At 38.6% G+C, this 15754-nt stretch overlaps 1 protein-coding gene across 7 annotated transcripts in view; it reads left to right on the top strand.

Moving 5' to 3' along the window:
• ZMYM4 (zinc finger MYM-type containing 4) overlaps nt 1-15754 on the top strand; it is a 169714-nt gene that overhangs the window by 120442 nt on the left and 33518 nt on the right. For all 7 annotated transcript variants that reach the window (XM_017884539.1, XM_017884540.1, XM_017884541.1 and 4 more), the window contains 6 exons: nt 8170-8344; nt 8456-8668; nt 12309-12459; nt 12947-13062; nt 14185-14460; nt 14633-14783. In XM_017884539.1, coding sequence (XP_017740028.1) covers nt 8170-8344; nt 8456-8668; nt 12309-12459; nt 12947-13062; nt 14185-14460; nt 14633-14783 — 1082 coding nt within the window. The remainder of the gene's footprint in view (nt 1-8169; nt 8345-8455; nt 8669-12308; nt 12460-12946; nt 13063-14184; nt 14461-14632; nt 14784-15754) is intronic.

Below are 15754 nucleotides of genomic sequence, written 5' to 3' on the forward strand. Positions count from 1 at the left end.
GTCATGGCCGGGTGTGGTGGCTTACACCTGTAATCCCAGCACTTTGGGAGGCTAAGGCAGGTGGATCACTAGAGGCCAGGAGTTCAAGACCAGCATGGCCAACATGGTGAAACCTCCGTCTCTGGTAAAAATATAAAAATTAGCTGGGCTGGCCGGGCACGGTGGCTCAAGCCTGTAATCCCAGCACTTTGGGAGGCCGAGACGGGTGGATCACGAGGTCAGGAGATCGAGACCATCCTGGCTAACCCAGTGAAACCCCGTCTCTACTAAAAAATACAAAAAATACAAAAAAAAAAAAACTAGCCAGGCGTGGTGGCGGGCGCCTGTAGTCTCAGCTACTCGGGAGGCTGAGGCAGGAGAATGGCGTAAACCCGGGAGGCGGAGCTTGCAGTGAGCTGAGATCCGGCCACTGCACTCCAGCCTGGGCGACAGAGCGAGAGTCCGTCTCAAAAAAAAAAAAAAATTAGCTGGGCTTGGTGGCACATGCCTGTAATCCCAGCTACTCAGATGGCTGAGGCACAAGAATCACTTGACCCTGGGAGGTAGAGGTTGCAGTGAGCCAAGAGTGCACCACTGCACTCCAGCCTGGGCGACAGAGTGAGACGCTATCTCAGAAAAAAAAAAAGAAAAAATTATGTTGTACACATAGTAAATACATATAATTTATATCAGTATAAATAAATATGTATCTCTGCACACACACACACACACACACACAAACCTCCACAAGGGTAGGAACTTTGTGTATCTACTTTAGTATACCCAGTACAGTAAATGCTTAATAAGTATTTGTTGAATGGGAGAATTAATGATCGTAACTTTTTTTTTTTTTTTGAGACGGAGTCTCGCCGCTCTGTTGCCCAGCCTGGAGTGCAGTGGCGCAGTCTCGGCTCACTGCAAGCTCTGCCTCCCGGGTTCATGCCATTCTCTTGCCTCAGCCTCCCAAGTAGCTGGGACTACAGGCGCCCGCCACCATACACTGCTAATTTTTTGTATTTTTAGTAGAGACGGGGTTTCACCGTGTTAGCCAGGATGGTCTCGATCTCCTGACCTCGTGATCCGCCTGCCTTGGTCCCCCAAAGTGCTGGGATTACAGGTGTTAGCCACCGCACCTGGCCCAATGATCCTAACTTTTAAAAAAGCTATACTTAACTACTTTATAGTTATAACTTATGTAGTAAAATTATTTAGTAAAAATAGACTTTATACTGCTTGAATTGTAAAATATACTTTTAAAAATGAGTGCTTAGGTATATCTCCTGTCTCTAATTTCTGTATTCCAGTATATTCATCATGGGATTCTTTTTTTCTTTTTTTTTTTGAGATGGAGTTTTGCTCTTGTTGCCCAGACTGGAGTGCAGTGGCACAATGTTGGCCCACTGCAACCTCCACCTCCAGGGTTCAAGCGATTCTCTTGCCTCAGCCTCCCAAGTAGCTGGGATTACAGGCATGCACCACTACGCCCAGCTAATTTTTTTGTATTTTTAGTAGAGATGGGGTTTCTCCATGTTGGTCAGGCTGGTCTCAAACTCCCGACCTGAGATGATCCGCCCGCCTCGGCCTCCCAAAGTGCTGGGATTACAGGCGTGAGCCACCGCACCATGCCCGGCACTCATCATGGGATTCTAAGATTTAAATCAGTTTGAAGATTTTAATTTTTATAGGGTTTTTTGTTTCTTATTTTGTCATGAAATCATTTTATATAATAACTTCATGTTCCTTTAAACTCTAGGGATCAACAGTCTTTAAAATTTCAGCGATATTTATCCTTTTATAATCATCACCATAGGCTGGGCATGGTGGCATGCACTTGTAGTCCCACCTACTCAGGAGGCTGAGGTGGGAGGATTGCTTGAGCCCAGGAGTCTGAGACTCAACCTGGGCAGTATAGTGACCCAGCCCCTAAAATGTCAGTCATACTTCTCTGTCTCAAAAAAGTTTAAAAAAAAGTCATAGTTTTTTTTTTTCAAAGATTTATCAGTTATTTTCAAAATGGCTATGGAAAACTCATATAAGTTTTAAAATATGCCCTCTTTCTCATTTAAAAAAATTATTATTCTTGTCCATACATATTACTCTTTTCATCTAGATTTATCAAGTTTCTTTGGCCTCTGGTCTCTGGTGTTTGCCTAAGCTTTATATAGAGACAGGTCATTTCTACCTATGTGTCATTTTATCTATGTCTTGATCTTACGTAATTCAATTGCTCTTTAAGATTATGTTCTCTTCTCATGTTTAGTTTATCCATTATCCAAATTCTCCATTTCTTCAACCTGTCATCCCTTGACTCTTTACAGTTCTACCTTTTTATTCACTTATTCTTTTACCCTTTTTTAATTCCTTACTCTTTTTCATTCACCCCTTTCTGTTCTTTCAGGTACTCCTTACTTATCTCCTTAGCCTTTTCTTTTCTTCTTCATTTTCTTTCTTACTTTTCTCATGCTTTTCATTTTACCTAATACTTACTTTCTTTTTGCTTCAGTCTTCAACCATTGTCAACCTTGTTTTTCTTTATATTTCATTTTACTTCCTGAACTACTCTTTCATCTCCTGTTCAACACTACCTTTCCTTCCTTTTTATCCCCTCTTATTTACACGGTGATTTACAACAGTTTGGTATACTCTGATTTATCTGATTGTAAAACTGATGAGTTGGATGTGCCAAAAATAGAAGGAAGCTAAATTCAAAGAAGCTAAAAGATTTGCTTGTGTCACCTAGCTGGTTAATTTTGGCATGTGCATTGTTTCTCTACATAGTCTATATAGTCAAACAGGTTTCATTTGGAAATCATTCCCCATAAGAAGGATTTCAATTTGATTTGAATAGGGAGAGATGGAAAAAATTTCCTCTCTTAATAACTACTGCTATTGTTGTAGACCAATAGAAATATAGCAGTAGCACTTAGGTTAGAAGAAGCTCATTAGCTATTCAGAATAAATTTTATTTTTCTTAATTTTTGGTAGTCATATCTCTTAGCCTCTTGAATTTAACTTAAACTCTGAAAACATTTTGGTTGCCATTTAATTTTTAGGTTTCCTTAATAATAGGGACCTAATAATTTGGCTTAAAAAATCTGTCTTGGCTGAGAGCAGTGGCTCATCCCTGTAATCCCAGCACTTTAGGAAGCCAACGTGGGAAGATTGCATGAGCCCAGGATTTCGAGACCAGCCTGGGCAACACAATGAAACCTCATCTCTACAAAAAGTTAAAAAATTAACCAGCTGTGGTGCCACATGCCTGTAAGCCCAGCTGCTTGGGAGGATGAGGCGAGAGGATTTCTTGAGTCCAGGAGTTTGAGGCTGCAGTGAGCTATGATCACACTCCTGCTCTTCAGCCTAGGTGATGGAGCAGGACCCTATCTTTAAAAAAAAAAAAAATTATATTCTTCAGAAAAGAGGTAATTTGGAGGATAATTTTGTTAATACTGTTAGATCAGATTCTTGGTATAATGATATTCAAAGAAGTAGCATGCAGATTGTCTGTACCATTTCTGAATTTTCACTAACTGGAATGAGATTGTTTCTTCTCATTCTGTCATAAGATACAATCCACTACCACAATAAGATGTAATCTCATTGGACTCTAAGCATAGTGAGAGCAGTGAAAAATACCTAATTTTATACTTCCATTTCCTTGATCCATGCTGTTGCCAATTCTTATCTCCTTAACCTTCTAGAAAACACCTATTTAAGGTCCAGCTAAAATACCACCCTTTGGGTTGCCTTTCACATTACATGTAGTCTGAAATAATTGTTTCTTCATTTATATTTTTATGGCACATTACTCCTGTCTTCTCCAAAAATTATTTATACTTTTTTTTTTTTTTTTTTGAGATGGAGTCTCGCTTTGTCGTCATGCTGGAGTGCAGTGGCGCGATCTTGGCTCACTGCAACCTCTGCCTTCCAGGTTGAAGCTGTTCTCCTGCCTCAGCCTCTTGAGTAGCTGGGACTACAGGCACACACCACCATGCCCAGCTAACTTTTTTGTATTTTTAGTAGAGACGGGGTTTCACCGTATTAGCCAGGATGGTCTTGATCTCTTGACCTCAGGTGATCCGCCTGCCTCGGCCTCCCAAAGTGCTGGGATTACAGGCGTGAGCCACTGCACCTGGCCTATACTATTTTAAGAATGCTTCTGTTACAGTATTTTATAAAATATTTGTCTATTTGTCACAGTAACTCTGAGCTCCTTAAGTACATATATCTCTTTTTTGAGACAGAGTCTTGCCTCATTGCCCGGGCTGGAGGGCAGTGGGGCAATCTGAGCTCACTGCAACTTCCACCTCCCAGGTTCAAGCGATTCTCTTGCCTCAGCCGCCCAAGTAGCTGGTACTACAGGCGCATGCCACCACGCCTGGCTAATTTTTGTATTTATAGTAGAGACAGGGTTTTGCCGTGTTGGCCAGGGTAGTCTCAAATTCCTGACCTCAAGTGATCCACCCGCCTCCTCCTCCCAAAGTGCTGGGATTACAGGTGTGAGCCACTGCGCCCGGCCCATATGGGGACCATATTTTGACTCACGGTTTCATTAATGTCTGGCTCAATGTAACTTCTCACTAAATACCCCTCTATGAAATACAGTAAAACCTAATTTTGAAAATAACAGGAAATGCAAAAAGCAAAGGAGTCTAGAGCTGCTAAATATGAAAGATGGCAAGGTATGGAGTTATGTATTATAGTACAATATTAGGTGTTCCTAATGATTTCCCATTATATCTACTATTTTACTGAAGCAGAGATATTTGTACAGCCAACTTTAGAGATTTTCAGGGTTTGGTTCCAGACCACCTCAATAAAGCAAATAGCTCAATAAAGCAATTATCTCAATAAAGTGAGTGATACTAATTTTTTGGCTTCCCAGTTCATATCAAAGTTGTGTTTATACTGTAGTCTGTTAAGTGTGCAATAGCATTAAGTCTTTAAAACCAATGTACATTTTAAATTAAAAGACTGTATTGCTAACAAGTGCTAACAATCATGTGAGCCTTCAGTGAGTCATAATCTTAATACTAGTGGACAGTCTTGTTTCAATGTTGATGGCTGCTGATTAATTCAGGGTGATGGTTGCTGAAGGTTTTGGTGGCTGTGGCAATTTCTTAAGATAACAATGAAGTTTGTCACATCAGTTGACTCTTCCTTTCACAAAAAATTTCTCTGTGGCATGCAATAATGTTTGATAGCATTTTACCCAGAGAAGAACTTTCCAAATTGGAATCAGTATTCTCAGACTCTACCATTGCTTTATCAACTAAGTTTATGTAATACTTTAAATCCTTTGGTGTCGTTTAACCAAAGTTCACAGCATCTGCACCAGGAGTAAATTCCATGACAAGAAATTACTTTCCTTGCTGATCCATTGGAAGCAACTCCTCATCTGTTCAAGTTTTATCATGAGATTGCAGCAATTCAGTCGCATCTTCAGGCTGCACTCTAGTTCTCTTACTGTTTCTCCCACATTTGTAATTATTTCCTCCACAGAAGTCTCAAACTCCTCAGAGTCATCTGTGAGGATTGAAGTTACCTACTTCCAAGCTCCTATTAATGATGATATTTGGATTTCCTCTCATTAATCATGAATGTTCTTAATGTCATCTGGAATGGTGAATCCTTTCCAGAAGCTTTTTCATTTTCTTTGGCCAGATCCATTATAGGAATCACTATCTATGGCAGCTGTAGCCTTAGGAAATGTATTTCTTAAATAATGAGTTGCAAAAATTGAAATTACTCCTTGATCCACGGGCTGCAGAATAGATATTGGGTAAGCAGGTATGAAAATAACATTAACCTCTTATACATTTCCATCAGAACTCCACAGTGGCTAGATGTATTGTCAATGAGCAGTAATATTTTGAAAGGAATATTTTAAGTGTCCTAGGATTTTTGAAAGGTAAATGAGCGTTGGCTTCTACTTGAAGTCACCAGCTACGTTAGCCCCTAACAAGAGAGTCAGCCTGTCCTTTGAAGCCAGGCATTGACTTCTCTCTGGCTATGAAAATCCTAGATGGCATCGTTTTTCAATAGAAGACTGTTTCTTCTACATTGAAAATCTTATTTAGTGTAGCCACCATCATAGGTTGTCTTAGCTAGATATTCTTGATAACTTGCTACAGCTTCTCCATCAGCACTTGCTGTTTCACCTTGTATTTTGATGTTCCAGAGCTAGCTTCTTTTGTTAAACCGTATGAGCTAACCTCTGCTAGCTCTAAACTTCTGCAGCTTCTTTACCTCAGTCTTCCTAGAATTCAAGAGAGCCATAGGGCCTTGCTCTGGATTAGGCTTTGGCTTAAGGAAATGTTGTAGCTGGTTTGATCTATCTAGAGCACTGTAACTTTTCTCCACATCAGCAGTAAGACTGTTGCACTTTCTTTTTTTCATTGTTACTGTTTTGAGACGGAGTGTCTCTCTGTTACCCAGGCTTGAGTGCAGTGGCGCAATCTCAGGTCACTGCAGCCTCCGCCTCCAGGGTTCAAGCAATTCTCCTGCCTAAGCCTCCCGAGTAGTTGGGACTACAGTCACGCGCCACCACACCTAGTTAATTTTTGTATGTTTAATAGAGATGGGGTTTCACCGTGTTGGCCAGGATGGTCTCGATCTCTTGGCCTCGTGACCCACCCACCTTGGCCTCCCAAAGTGCTGGGATTACAGGTATGAGCCACTGAGCCCTGCCTAATTTTTGCATTTTTTAGTAGAGATGTGGTTTCGCCATATTGGCCGAGCTGGTCTCCAACTCCTGATCCCAGTTGATGTGCCCGCCTCGGCCTCCCAGATTGTTGGTATTAGAGGCGTGAGCCACCACGCCCGGCCAAGCACTTTCTTATCATTCATGTCGTTCACTGGAGTAACCTTCTTAGTCTTTCAAGAACTTTTCCTTTGCATTTACCATGTGGTTAAGTGTTTGGCACAAGAGGTCTAGCTTTCCACATGCCTTCCTCACTAAGCACAATCATTTCTAGCTTTTGATTTATAGTGAGAAATGTGGGACTATTCCTTTTGTTGAACACTTAGAGGCCATTGTGAGGTTATTCATTGGCCTGCCTTCAATATTGTTGTGCCTCAGGGAATAGGGAGGCCTGAGGAGTAGGGGACATACAGAAGTGGCTGGTCAATGGAGCAGTCAGAACACACACATTTTTCAATTAAGTTTGCTATCTTACATTGCCATGGTTCATGGTTACTCCCCAAAACAATTACAGTAGTAACATCAGTGTTCACTGATCACAGAAAAACATTATAATAATAACAAAAACATTTGAAATACTGGGAGAATTACCAAAATATAATGCAGAGACATGAAGTGGGCAAATGCTGTTGAAAAATGGCACTGATAGACTTGTGTAAGGCAGGGTTGCTGCAAGCCTTGTATTTGTTAAAAAGTGCAGTATCTGTGAAGCACAATAAAACAAGGTATGCCTGTAATCTTTTCTTTAAAAGTACCCTATTAGTGTAATCTCTTTAAGATACAAGCATGAGTATAAAACAGTTTATTAACTATTATGTGGATGTATACTCATGGGAGAGAGACATTGATTAGAAAATTTCACCAGTTTGAAAAATTGGTTTTTAATATGGTTTTCACTTGAACTATCTGGTAAACTACTATAAAATGAGTGGTTTGGTGGGATTAGGGTTGGAGTGATAAGGAACCTTAATGATTAGGGTTTTAATCTTCATTGCCTTTGTTACTAATGCTTAGAAATTAAATTATTTAGATATGGTAATGTTATATAGCTGTGCTAGAATATGCACTGTGTAGTGTAAAATATAAGTTTACTTTTAAAAGATACTAATTTTGACAAGTGTAATAGAGATATTTTTTAAAGAATATTTTGAAAATCTAGATTAATTCTGAAAGAAAATAAAAATCTCTTATAATCCCTCCTGTAGAGATAATGAATGCTAATCATTTGATGTTTTCCTTTTAGTCTTTTGAAACATTACTATTCTCATAACAGTTCTATGAAGTAGGTGCTTGTATTCCCGTCATAGAAAAAATTTAAGGATCAAAGCAAATTTTTTAAGTGGGTCTCCAGAAAATTCAAGTTTTTAAACTTAAATTCAGTGTTATTTCCCTTACAGTATAATTGCCTCTGTTTTATTTAGTTATTTCACAGAAAGGAAAACAAATGAATTACACTATGGCTTATGTTATTTTTTTTTTCTTATTTTTAGAGACATTTTAAATCCAAAGGATGTGATCAGTGCCCAGTTTGAAAATACTACCACTAGTAAAGATTTTTGCAGTCAGTCATGTTTGTCAACATATGAACTGAAAAAAAAACCAATTGTTACTATAAATACAAATAGTATTTCAACCAAATGCAGCATGTGTCAGAAGAATGCTGTTGTAAGTTACCATTTTCCTTGATTGGGGCAGGAGTCTAATTGTTCGTGCTTAAAGAACAGCTTTTGATGGTCTCTGCTCCTTGTTTTTGTGTTGCTGTTTTTTAATTTCTAGATTCGACATGAAGTTAATTACCAGAATGTGGTCCATAAACTTTGCAGTGATGCCTGCTTCTCTAAGTTTCGTTCTGCTAACAACCTCACCATGAACTGTTGTGAGAACTGTGGGGGTTACTGTTACAGTGGGTCAGGACAATGCCACATGCTTCAGATAGAGGGACAGTCTAAGAAGTTTTGTAGTTCATCGTGTATCACAGCATATAAGCAGGTACATGACCATGTTTACTCTTGATGTCTTTGCTCATTTCAGGTAGTCTGTATTTTTAGTCGAAATTATTTATGAAAATGTTGTTTTACAATATTGGGTTTACTGGCCGGCCGTTAAAAAAGTTTTTTTAACTTTCAAAATATTGTTAAAGAATACAAATCACTTTTGAAATAAAAAAGCCATATTGGCCAGGCCTGGTGGCTCACACCTGTAATCCCAGCACTTTGGGAGGCTGAGGCGGGCAGATCACCCGGGGTTGGGAGTTCAAGACCAGCCTGACCAACATGGAGAGACCCCATCTCTACTAAAAATACAAAAATTAGCCAGGTGTGGTGGCACATCCCTGTAATACCAGCTACTCGGGAGGCTGAGGCAGGAGAATCTCTTGAACTCGGGAGGTGGAGGTTGCAGTGAGCCAAGATCGCGCCGTTGCACTCCAGCCTGGGCAACAAGAGCGAAACTCCATCTCAAAAAAAAAAAGATGTGTGTGTGTGTGTGTGTGTGTGTAGAGAGAGAGAGAGAATTTACTATTTGCTTAACTGGTATGGTATTCTTTATACATAAATAGTATTTGTTGAATAAATGTGCATTAAATATTCATATAGAGTTCTGTAAGCAGCAGTTTTGTTCATGCATTTGTTTGTACATGTTTATGCATTTGCAATACATGTTTTTAGAGTATGGCTTTTTTTTTTTTTTTGGAGATGGAGCCTCACTCTGTCTCCCAGCCTGGAGTGCAGTGGTGTGATCTCTGCTCACTGCAACCTCTGCCTCCCTGGTTCAAGCAATTCTCCTGCCTCAGCCTCCCAAGTAGCTAGGATTATAGGCGCCCACCACCAGGCCTGGCTAATTTTTTTGTAATTTTAGTAGAGATGAGGTTTCACTATATTGGCCAGGCTGGTATCGAATTCCTGACCTCAAGTGATCTACCCGCCTCAGCCTCCCAATCCCTGTGCTGGGATTACAGGTGTGAGCCACCAGGCCTGGCCAATATGGATTTTTTATTTCAAAAGTGATTTGTATTCTTTAACAATATTTTGAAAGTTAAAAAAACAAACAAACACGAAGAAATATAGTGTGTTTCTCATAGGTAACAAATCCTGTCATTTTTTTTCTTTCCAGCATGTGAGATTTGTGTATATACTTCTTATTTGATAAGGAAAGGTTCAAGTTGCATATGTATTCTTGAAATCTGATTCACAGAATTAAAATTGAAAACCAGAAAATCAAAATTATATCATTAATTGTTACAGTAAAGGATTTTTCTTATCTTTATGAAATAGGAAAAAATAGATGTGAATTATATATTTGTGAATTGATGAGGTGTGCATGGGATGAAGTGGATGAACTCTGTGTAACAAATGTCTTTTATGTAGTTTTGTGTGTATTCGATTTGTTAGTGAATTTTGAATCAAATATTATTTAAAATGGATAACGTAAAGAATAGTAATCCTATATAATATATTCTATATATAATAGTTTTAATTTTAATTTTGTGGGTCCATAGTAGTGTGTATATATTATGGTGTAACGTATTTTAATTTTAATTTTATAATGTCTCTTTATGTAAGTGCATTTGCTAACATGTCTTTTCCTTAGATAAGTGAATTTTTATACAGATTTCCAAAATGGTGATTTAATAACGTTGATTAGGAACTTTCTGGTTAATTATTCCTTAAAACTTTGTAGTAATTTTGGACTTTAAAGCTTTGTAGTAAATTTGGGAAATTTTCCTTTCTGTTCTCAAACGAAAAAATATCCCCCTCTCATTGTTTTATCTTTTTCCAAAAGACTGTTCTTTCCTGGATACTGCCGGTATAGGGGTACTAAAACGTCTACCTATGTGGATTCCATCCCATGCTGAAGATTGAGTCAATAGCTCCACAAGAGATGGGAGAAAGATAGAGAAATGCAAAACATAAACTTAAATTAATTTATCCTTTAACTTTTAATTTTAGCCAAAATCGATTAAATTTCTCATGTATTATATCTGCTGTGGTAGAGAAAGAACTGGAATTTAGAAGTAAGGCAGATGTAGATTTAATTCCAGACCTTATGTTCAAATACAGTTTTACCTTGGGGAAAGCAGCTAAGCTCCCTGAGTCCCAGTTTTTCTATCTGTAAATAACTATAATACCACCTATGTCACTGGGATGTTTTTAGGATTATAGAAAGTAAGAATGAAAGAATGCCTAGTATGTAACTGGGGCATTGTAGATGGTCATTTCTGCTACTTTCCTTTCTTCCTTATATATAATTCATTCAACAAACATTAGATATAATTTCTGTTTTGAGGGGCTGCCTGTCTCCTGAGAAAGACAGACATATAGATGAGTAAACAGAGACGCCATGATGGAAGTATTCTGGGTACGGTGGGCCACAAAGGGAGCACAGTCAGCTCTACTTGATAGGGAAAGATGAGACTATCAGTGAAAGCTTCACAGAGGTAACTCTTGACCTGGGTCTTACAAATGAGGTTTGCTTTTACAGTCCTCATTAGGGAGGAGAGGGAAATGGGTTTAGAGATTTAGAAGACATTCCAGCATTCAGGCATATGTTCACTTTACTGTGTATTTATTTTAATATCAAGTTTCACATATTGATTCTTTAAGAAGGAAGATTGCTCTTAAAATCTCCTAATTGATGCTGGACATACTTTATCAATTATCCTGAATGTGTGATATGTTAATAATACTTAGCATTCTTTGCTGCTGAATCCCTAATTCGGTGAAGACTTAAGATAACGGACTCTGGTTGTTTGTATTTGGACACCTGTGATATCCCAGGTTTGCTGTCACTTTACGCTTACAGAGTATTTTTAAAATTATTAGTGGTAGACCGTTTACCAATAAGTTGCCTAATAAGTTTACTAATTTCCTTAAATTCATATTTATAAGCACCTTTGGGGGGTTATTTCAATTTATAGGATGATACAGTATAAAAGCATGAACTTCCTGTTATTTAATGTTTTTAAAACTATGGTTATGACCTATTAATAGACCCTGAAATTAATTACTAGGTTATAAGCAGCATTTTTTTTTTCTTTTTTTTGAGACAGAATCTTGCTCTGTCGCCCAGGCTGGAGTGCAGTGGCACGATCTCAGCTCACTGTAACCTCCGCCTCCCGCGTTCAAGTGATTCTCCTGCCTCAGCCTCCCGAATAGCTGGGATTACAGGCACCTGCCACCACTCCCAGATAATTTTTTTGTGTGTATTTTTGTAGAGACGGGGTTTCACCATGTTGGCCTGGCTGGTCTTGAACTCCTGACCTCAGGCGATCCACCCACCTCGGCCTCCCAAAGTGCTGGGATTACAGGAGTGAGCCACTGCGCCCGGCCACCTTACTTTTTTAATGAAATAGAATAGATTGGAAAATATCAAAAAATAACATGCGTTACATGTTATCATATTTATTCCTCTGTAAAACTGTTTTCAGTTTTATTACATACATACATAATACACAAATGCAAAATCTCAGAAGTATGTGTGTACCATGAAACTTCTTATTGAGGATTACATCATAAAAGTTTGAAAATCACTGATTTCAAGTATTTCAAAAGTATTGAGTATAAACATTTCAAAGAATTACGCTTTTACTAGGAATTAAGTAAAAATGAATGTTGTTTTATTCTCTTAATAGAAATCAGCCAAAATTACACCATGTGCGCTTTGCAAATCATTGAGATCCTCAGCAGAAATGATTGAAAATACCAATAGCTTGGGGAAGACAGAGCTTTTCTGTTCTGTTAATTGCTTATCTGCTTACAGAGTTAAAATGGTTACTTCTGCAGGTAATATTGGTTTCATAAACTATGAAATGTACTAGTTGAAAATTATGGTTATTGCTTTGTTTTAAGGTGTATTTTTTGGTTGATTTTAAGGCAAATTTAACATATTTCAGATATTTGTTATAAAATATCACCGGTTACCTTGATTGCTTATTTATTTACTTGCATGCCTATTTATGCATTTCCCCCTTACCAAAATAATTTCATATGGCTTCTTTAATATATTTCTTTATCCACACCTGATTTCTTTGAAGTTTCATTTATTTGGTAGGTTCAGGGTAGACTTTGCCTAATTTAAATTGGAAAGAAACATTTTCAGTATTAGGTTAGTTTTTGCCTATATGTGACGTGATTTAGTTTCAGTTCGTACAACTTACCCTGGCCCTTGAATTTTCTTTTATTGTATATTATTTAATTTCTCATACCTTTGTGTACATTTGTACATATTACTCATTGTTTTTTTTTTTTTTTTTTTTTTTGATTTGCTAAGGTGTACAAGTTCAGTGTAACAGTTGTAAAACCTCAGCAATTCCTCAGTATCACCTAGCCATGTCAGATGGAAGTATACGCAACTTCTGCAGCTACAGCTGTGTGGTAGCTTTCCAGGTATGGCTTCAGGAACCTTCCTCTTCTTCAGTCAGTGAGTCACCTACTGCATGAGTCTGTTCTTGCACTGCTCTAAAGAAATACCCTAGACTGGGTAATTTATAAAGAAAGAGGTTTAATTGGCTCACAGTTCCACAGGCTGTACAGGTAGCATGACTGGAGAGGCCTCAGGAAACTTTCTTTTTTTTTTTTTTTTTGAGACGGAGTCTCGCTCTGTCGCCCAGGCTGGAGCGCAGTGGCGCGATCTCGACTCACTGCAAGCTCCGCTTCCCGGGTTCACACCATTCTCCTCCCTCAGCCTCCCGAGTAGCTGGGACTACAGGTGCCCGCCACCACACCCGGCTATTTTTTTTTTATTTTTAGTAGAGACGGGGTTTCACCGTGTTAGCCAGGATGGTCTCGATCTGCTGATCTCGTGATCCACCCGCCTTGGCCTCCCAAAGTGCTGGGATTACAGGCGTGAGCCCCTGCGCCCGGCCAGGAAACTTTCAATTATGGCGGAAGGCGAAGGGGAAGCAGGCACATCTTACATGATGAGATCAAGTGGAAAGAGAGAAGGGGGGAGGTGCTACACTTTTAAACAACCGGATTTCCTGAGAACTCACTATCAACAGAACAGCAGGGGAGAAATCCACCCCTATGATCCAGTCGCTTCCTGCCAGGCTCCTCCCCCAGCATTGGGGATTACGATTGGACATGAGATTTGGTCAGGTACACAAATTCAAACCTATCACCTACTATAGTAATGCACATTTATTAGGTGTTTGCTAGGGCCTGGATTGTGTAAGTTTCTATGTCATTCCTATTAAACTTGGATTTGTAGTTCATTCTGTATTTGGAGTTTCATTTAACTGCCTTCTATAAAATTGAATGGTATTTTTATCACCCATATTATCTATTGGGAGGATATTATTTTTAAGGAAGATTATTAGTTAAATTATTTTATTTTTTCGTCATAAATGAGACTCCCCCCATTCCGTTATAAGCTGCTCAGAGGCAGGAACGTTGCCTGTTAACATGTACCTTACATGCCTAGAACTGTGCTTGGCATATGTAGGCACGCGATACTTCTTTGTTTTAACAAAGATTAAATTGATCCTTTTCGTTGTTTTGTTTTTCCAGAATTTATTCAACAAACCAACTGGAATGAATTCTTCAGTAGTGCCCTTGTCTCAGGGCCAAGTAATTGTAAGCATCCCCACAGGTTCCACAGTGTCAGCTGGAGGAGGTAGCACGTCTGCTGTTTCTCCCACCTCCATCAGTAGCTCTGCTGCAGCTGGTCTTCAGCGTCTTGCTGCCCAGTCCCAGCATGTTGGGTTTGCACGAAGTGTTGTGAAACTCAAATGTCAACACTGTAACCGTCTTTTTGCCACAAAACCAGAACTTCTTGACTATAAGGTAAAGTATAGCATGTTCATAAGATTTTGAGTATACATGGGTCTATTTGTAAAATTATTTTTAACTTTGCATCTCCCAAAATTACACCATTTGTTTTGAAAGTAAGGGAGATGCGGAGTTCCATAAGACAAACCAAATGTTTAATTAGTACTTAATGATTATTTCTTTGCAGGGCAAAATGTTTCAGTTCTGTGGCAAGAATTGTTCTGATGAATATAAGAAAGTAAATAATGTAATGGCAATGTGTGAATATTGTAAAATTGAGAAAATTGTAAAGGAGACTGTTCGGTTCTCAGGTGCTGACAAGTCATTCTGTAGTGAAGGTAAAGACAAGATTATCTTACCTACTGAGCATGTTGGTTGTTTTAAAAGCAGTTGATGATTTAAGCTTTCACTCTAGGGTTAATCTGTTTTATTATTTATGTATAACGTAAATGCCTTTCCGATTCATTTACACTTAGTTCATTCTTTCTTGATCAGTTTTCTTATATTATGTAGATGTTAAAATGAAGTGAAAGATTTGCAAAGTATAATGCAGAAGAATGTGATGTGAAGAACATTTAACATCCTTAGGTTCCCCATTATTAGGTTCATGGGGACCTCAAAGATCTTCTAGTTCTTGTACTTATTTCTAAATGGAATGCCTTAAATTATGGTAATATTCTAAGTTTATACTTTTATTGTTTTAAACAGCCATTATTTTTCTGAATATAAATGGTTTGAATATGCAAATTAACATGTGGAAGATTGTTTTCCTTATTTAAATAACTATTCTGTATGTTTATAATGTTTTATTTTACTCTAAAGCAGTATTAAGTTAGCCTTCTAGAGCAAGGGCTTTCAACCCTTTTGATAACACAAAAGAAGAAATACATTTACACTGTGACCCAGTATATTTTCACATACCTAAATAAAAATTTCGTTTTTTGAGACAGAGTCTTGCTCTGTCACCCAGGCTGGAATGCCATGGAGCGATCTTGGCTCACTGCAACCTCTGCCTCCTGGGTTCAAGCGATTCTCTTGCCTCAGCCTCCTGAGTAGCTGGGATTACAGGCACCCACCACCACACCTGGATGATTTTTGTATTTTTAGTGGAGACGGGGCTTCACCATGTTGGCCAGGCTGATCTGGAACTCCTGACCTCAGGTGATCCACCCACCTTGGCCTCCCAGAGTGCTGGGATTACAGGTGGGAGTCACTACGCCTGGCCCCAAAAGTTTCATGAAATAAAACCAATGCAGTTTAATGCTTTCTCTTCTGTCCTATCCTGTCTTATATAATTTAAAACAAAACA

Source organism: Rhinopithecus bieti, unplaced genomic scaffold (assembly GCF_001698545.2).
Source record: "Rhinopithecus bieti isolate Rb0 unplaced genomic scaffold, ASM169854v2 scaffold_13029, whole genome shotgun sequence".
In the NCBI taxonomy this organism is placed as follows: domain Eukaryota; kingdom Metazoa; phylum Chordata; class Mammalia; order Primates; family Cercopithecidae; genus Rhinopithecus; species Rhinopithecus bieti.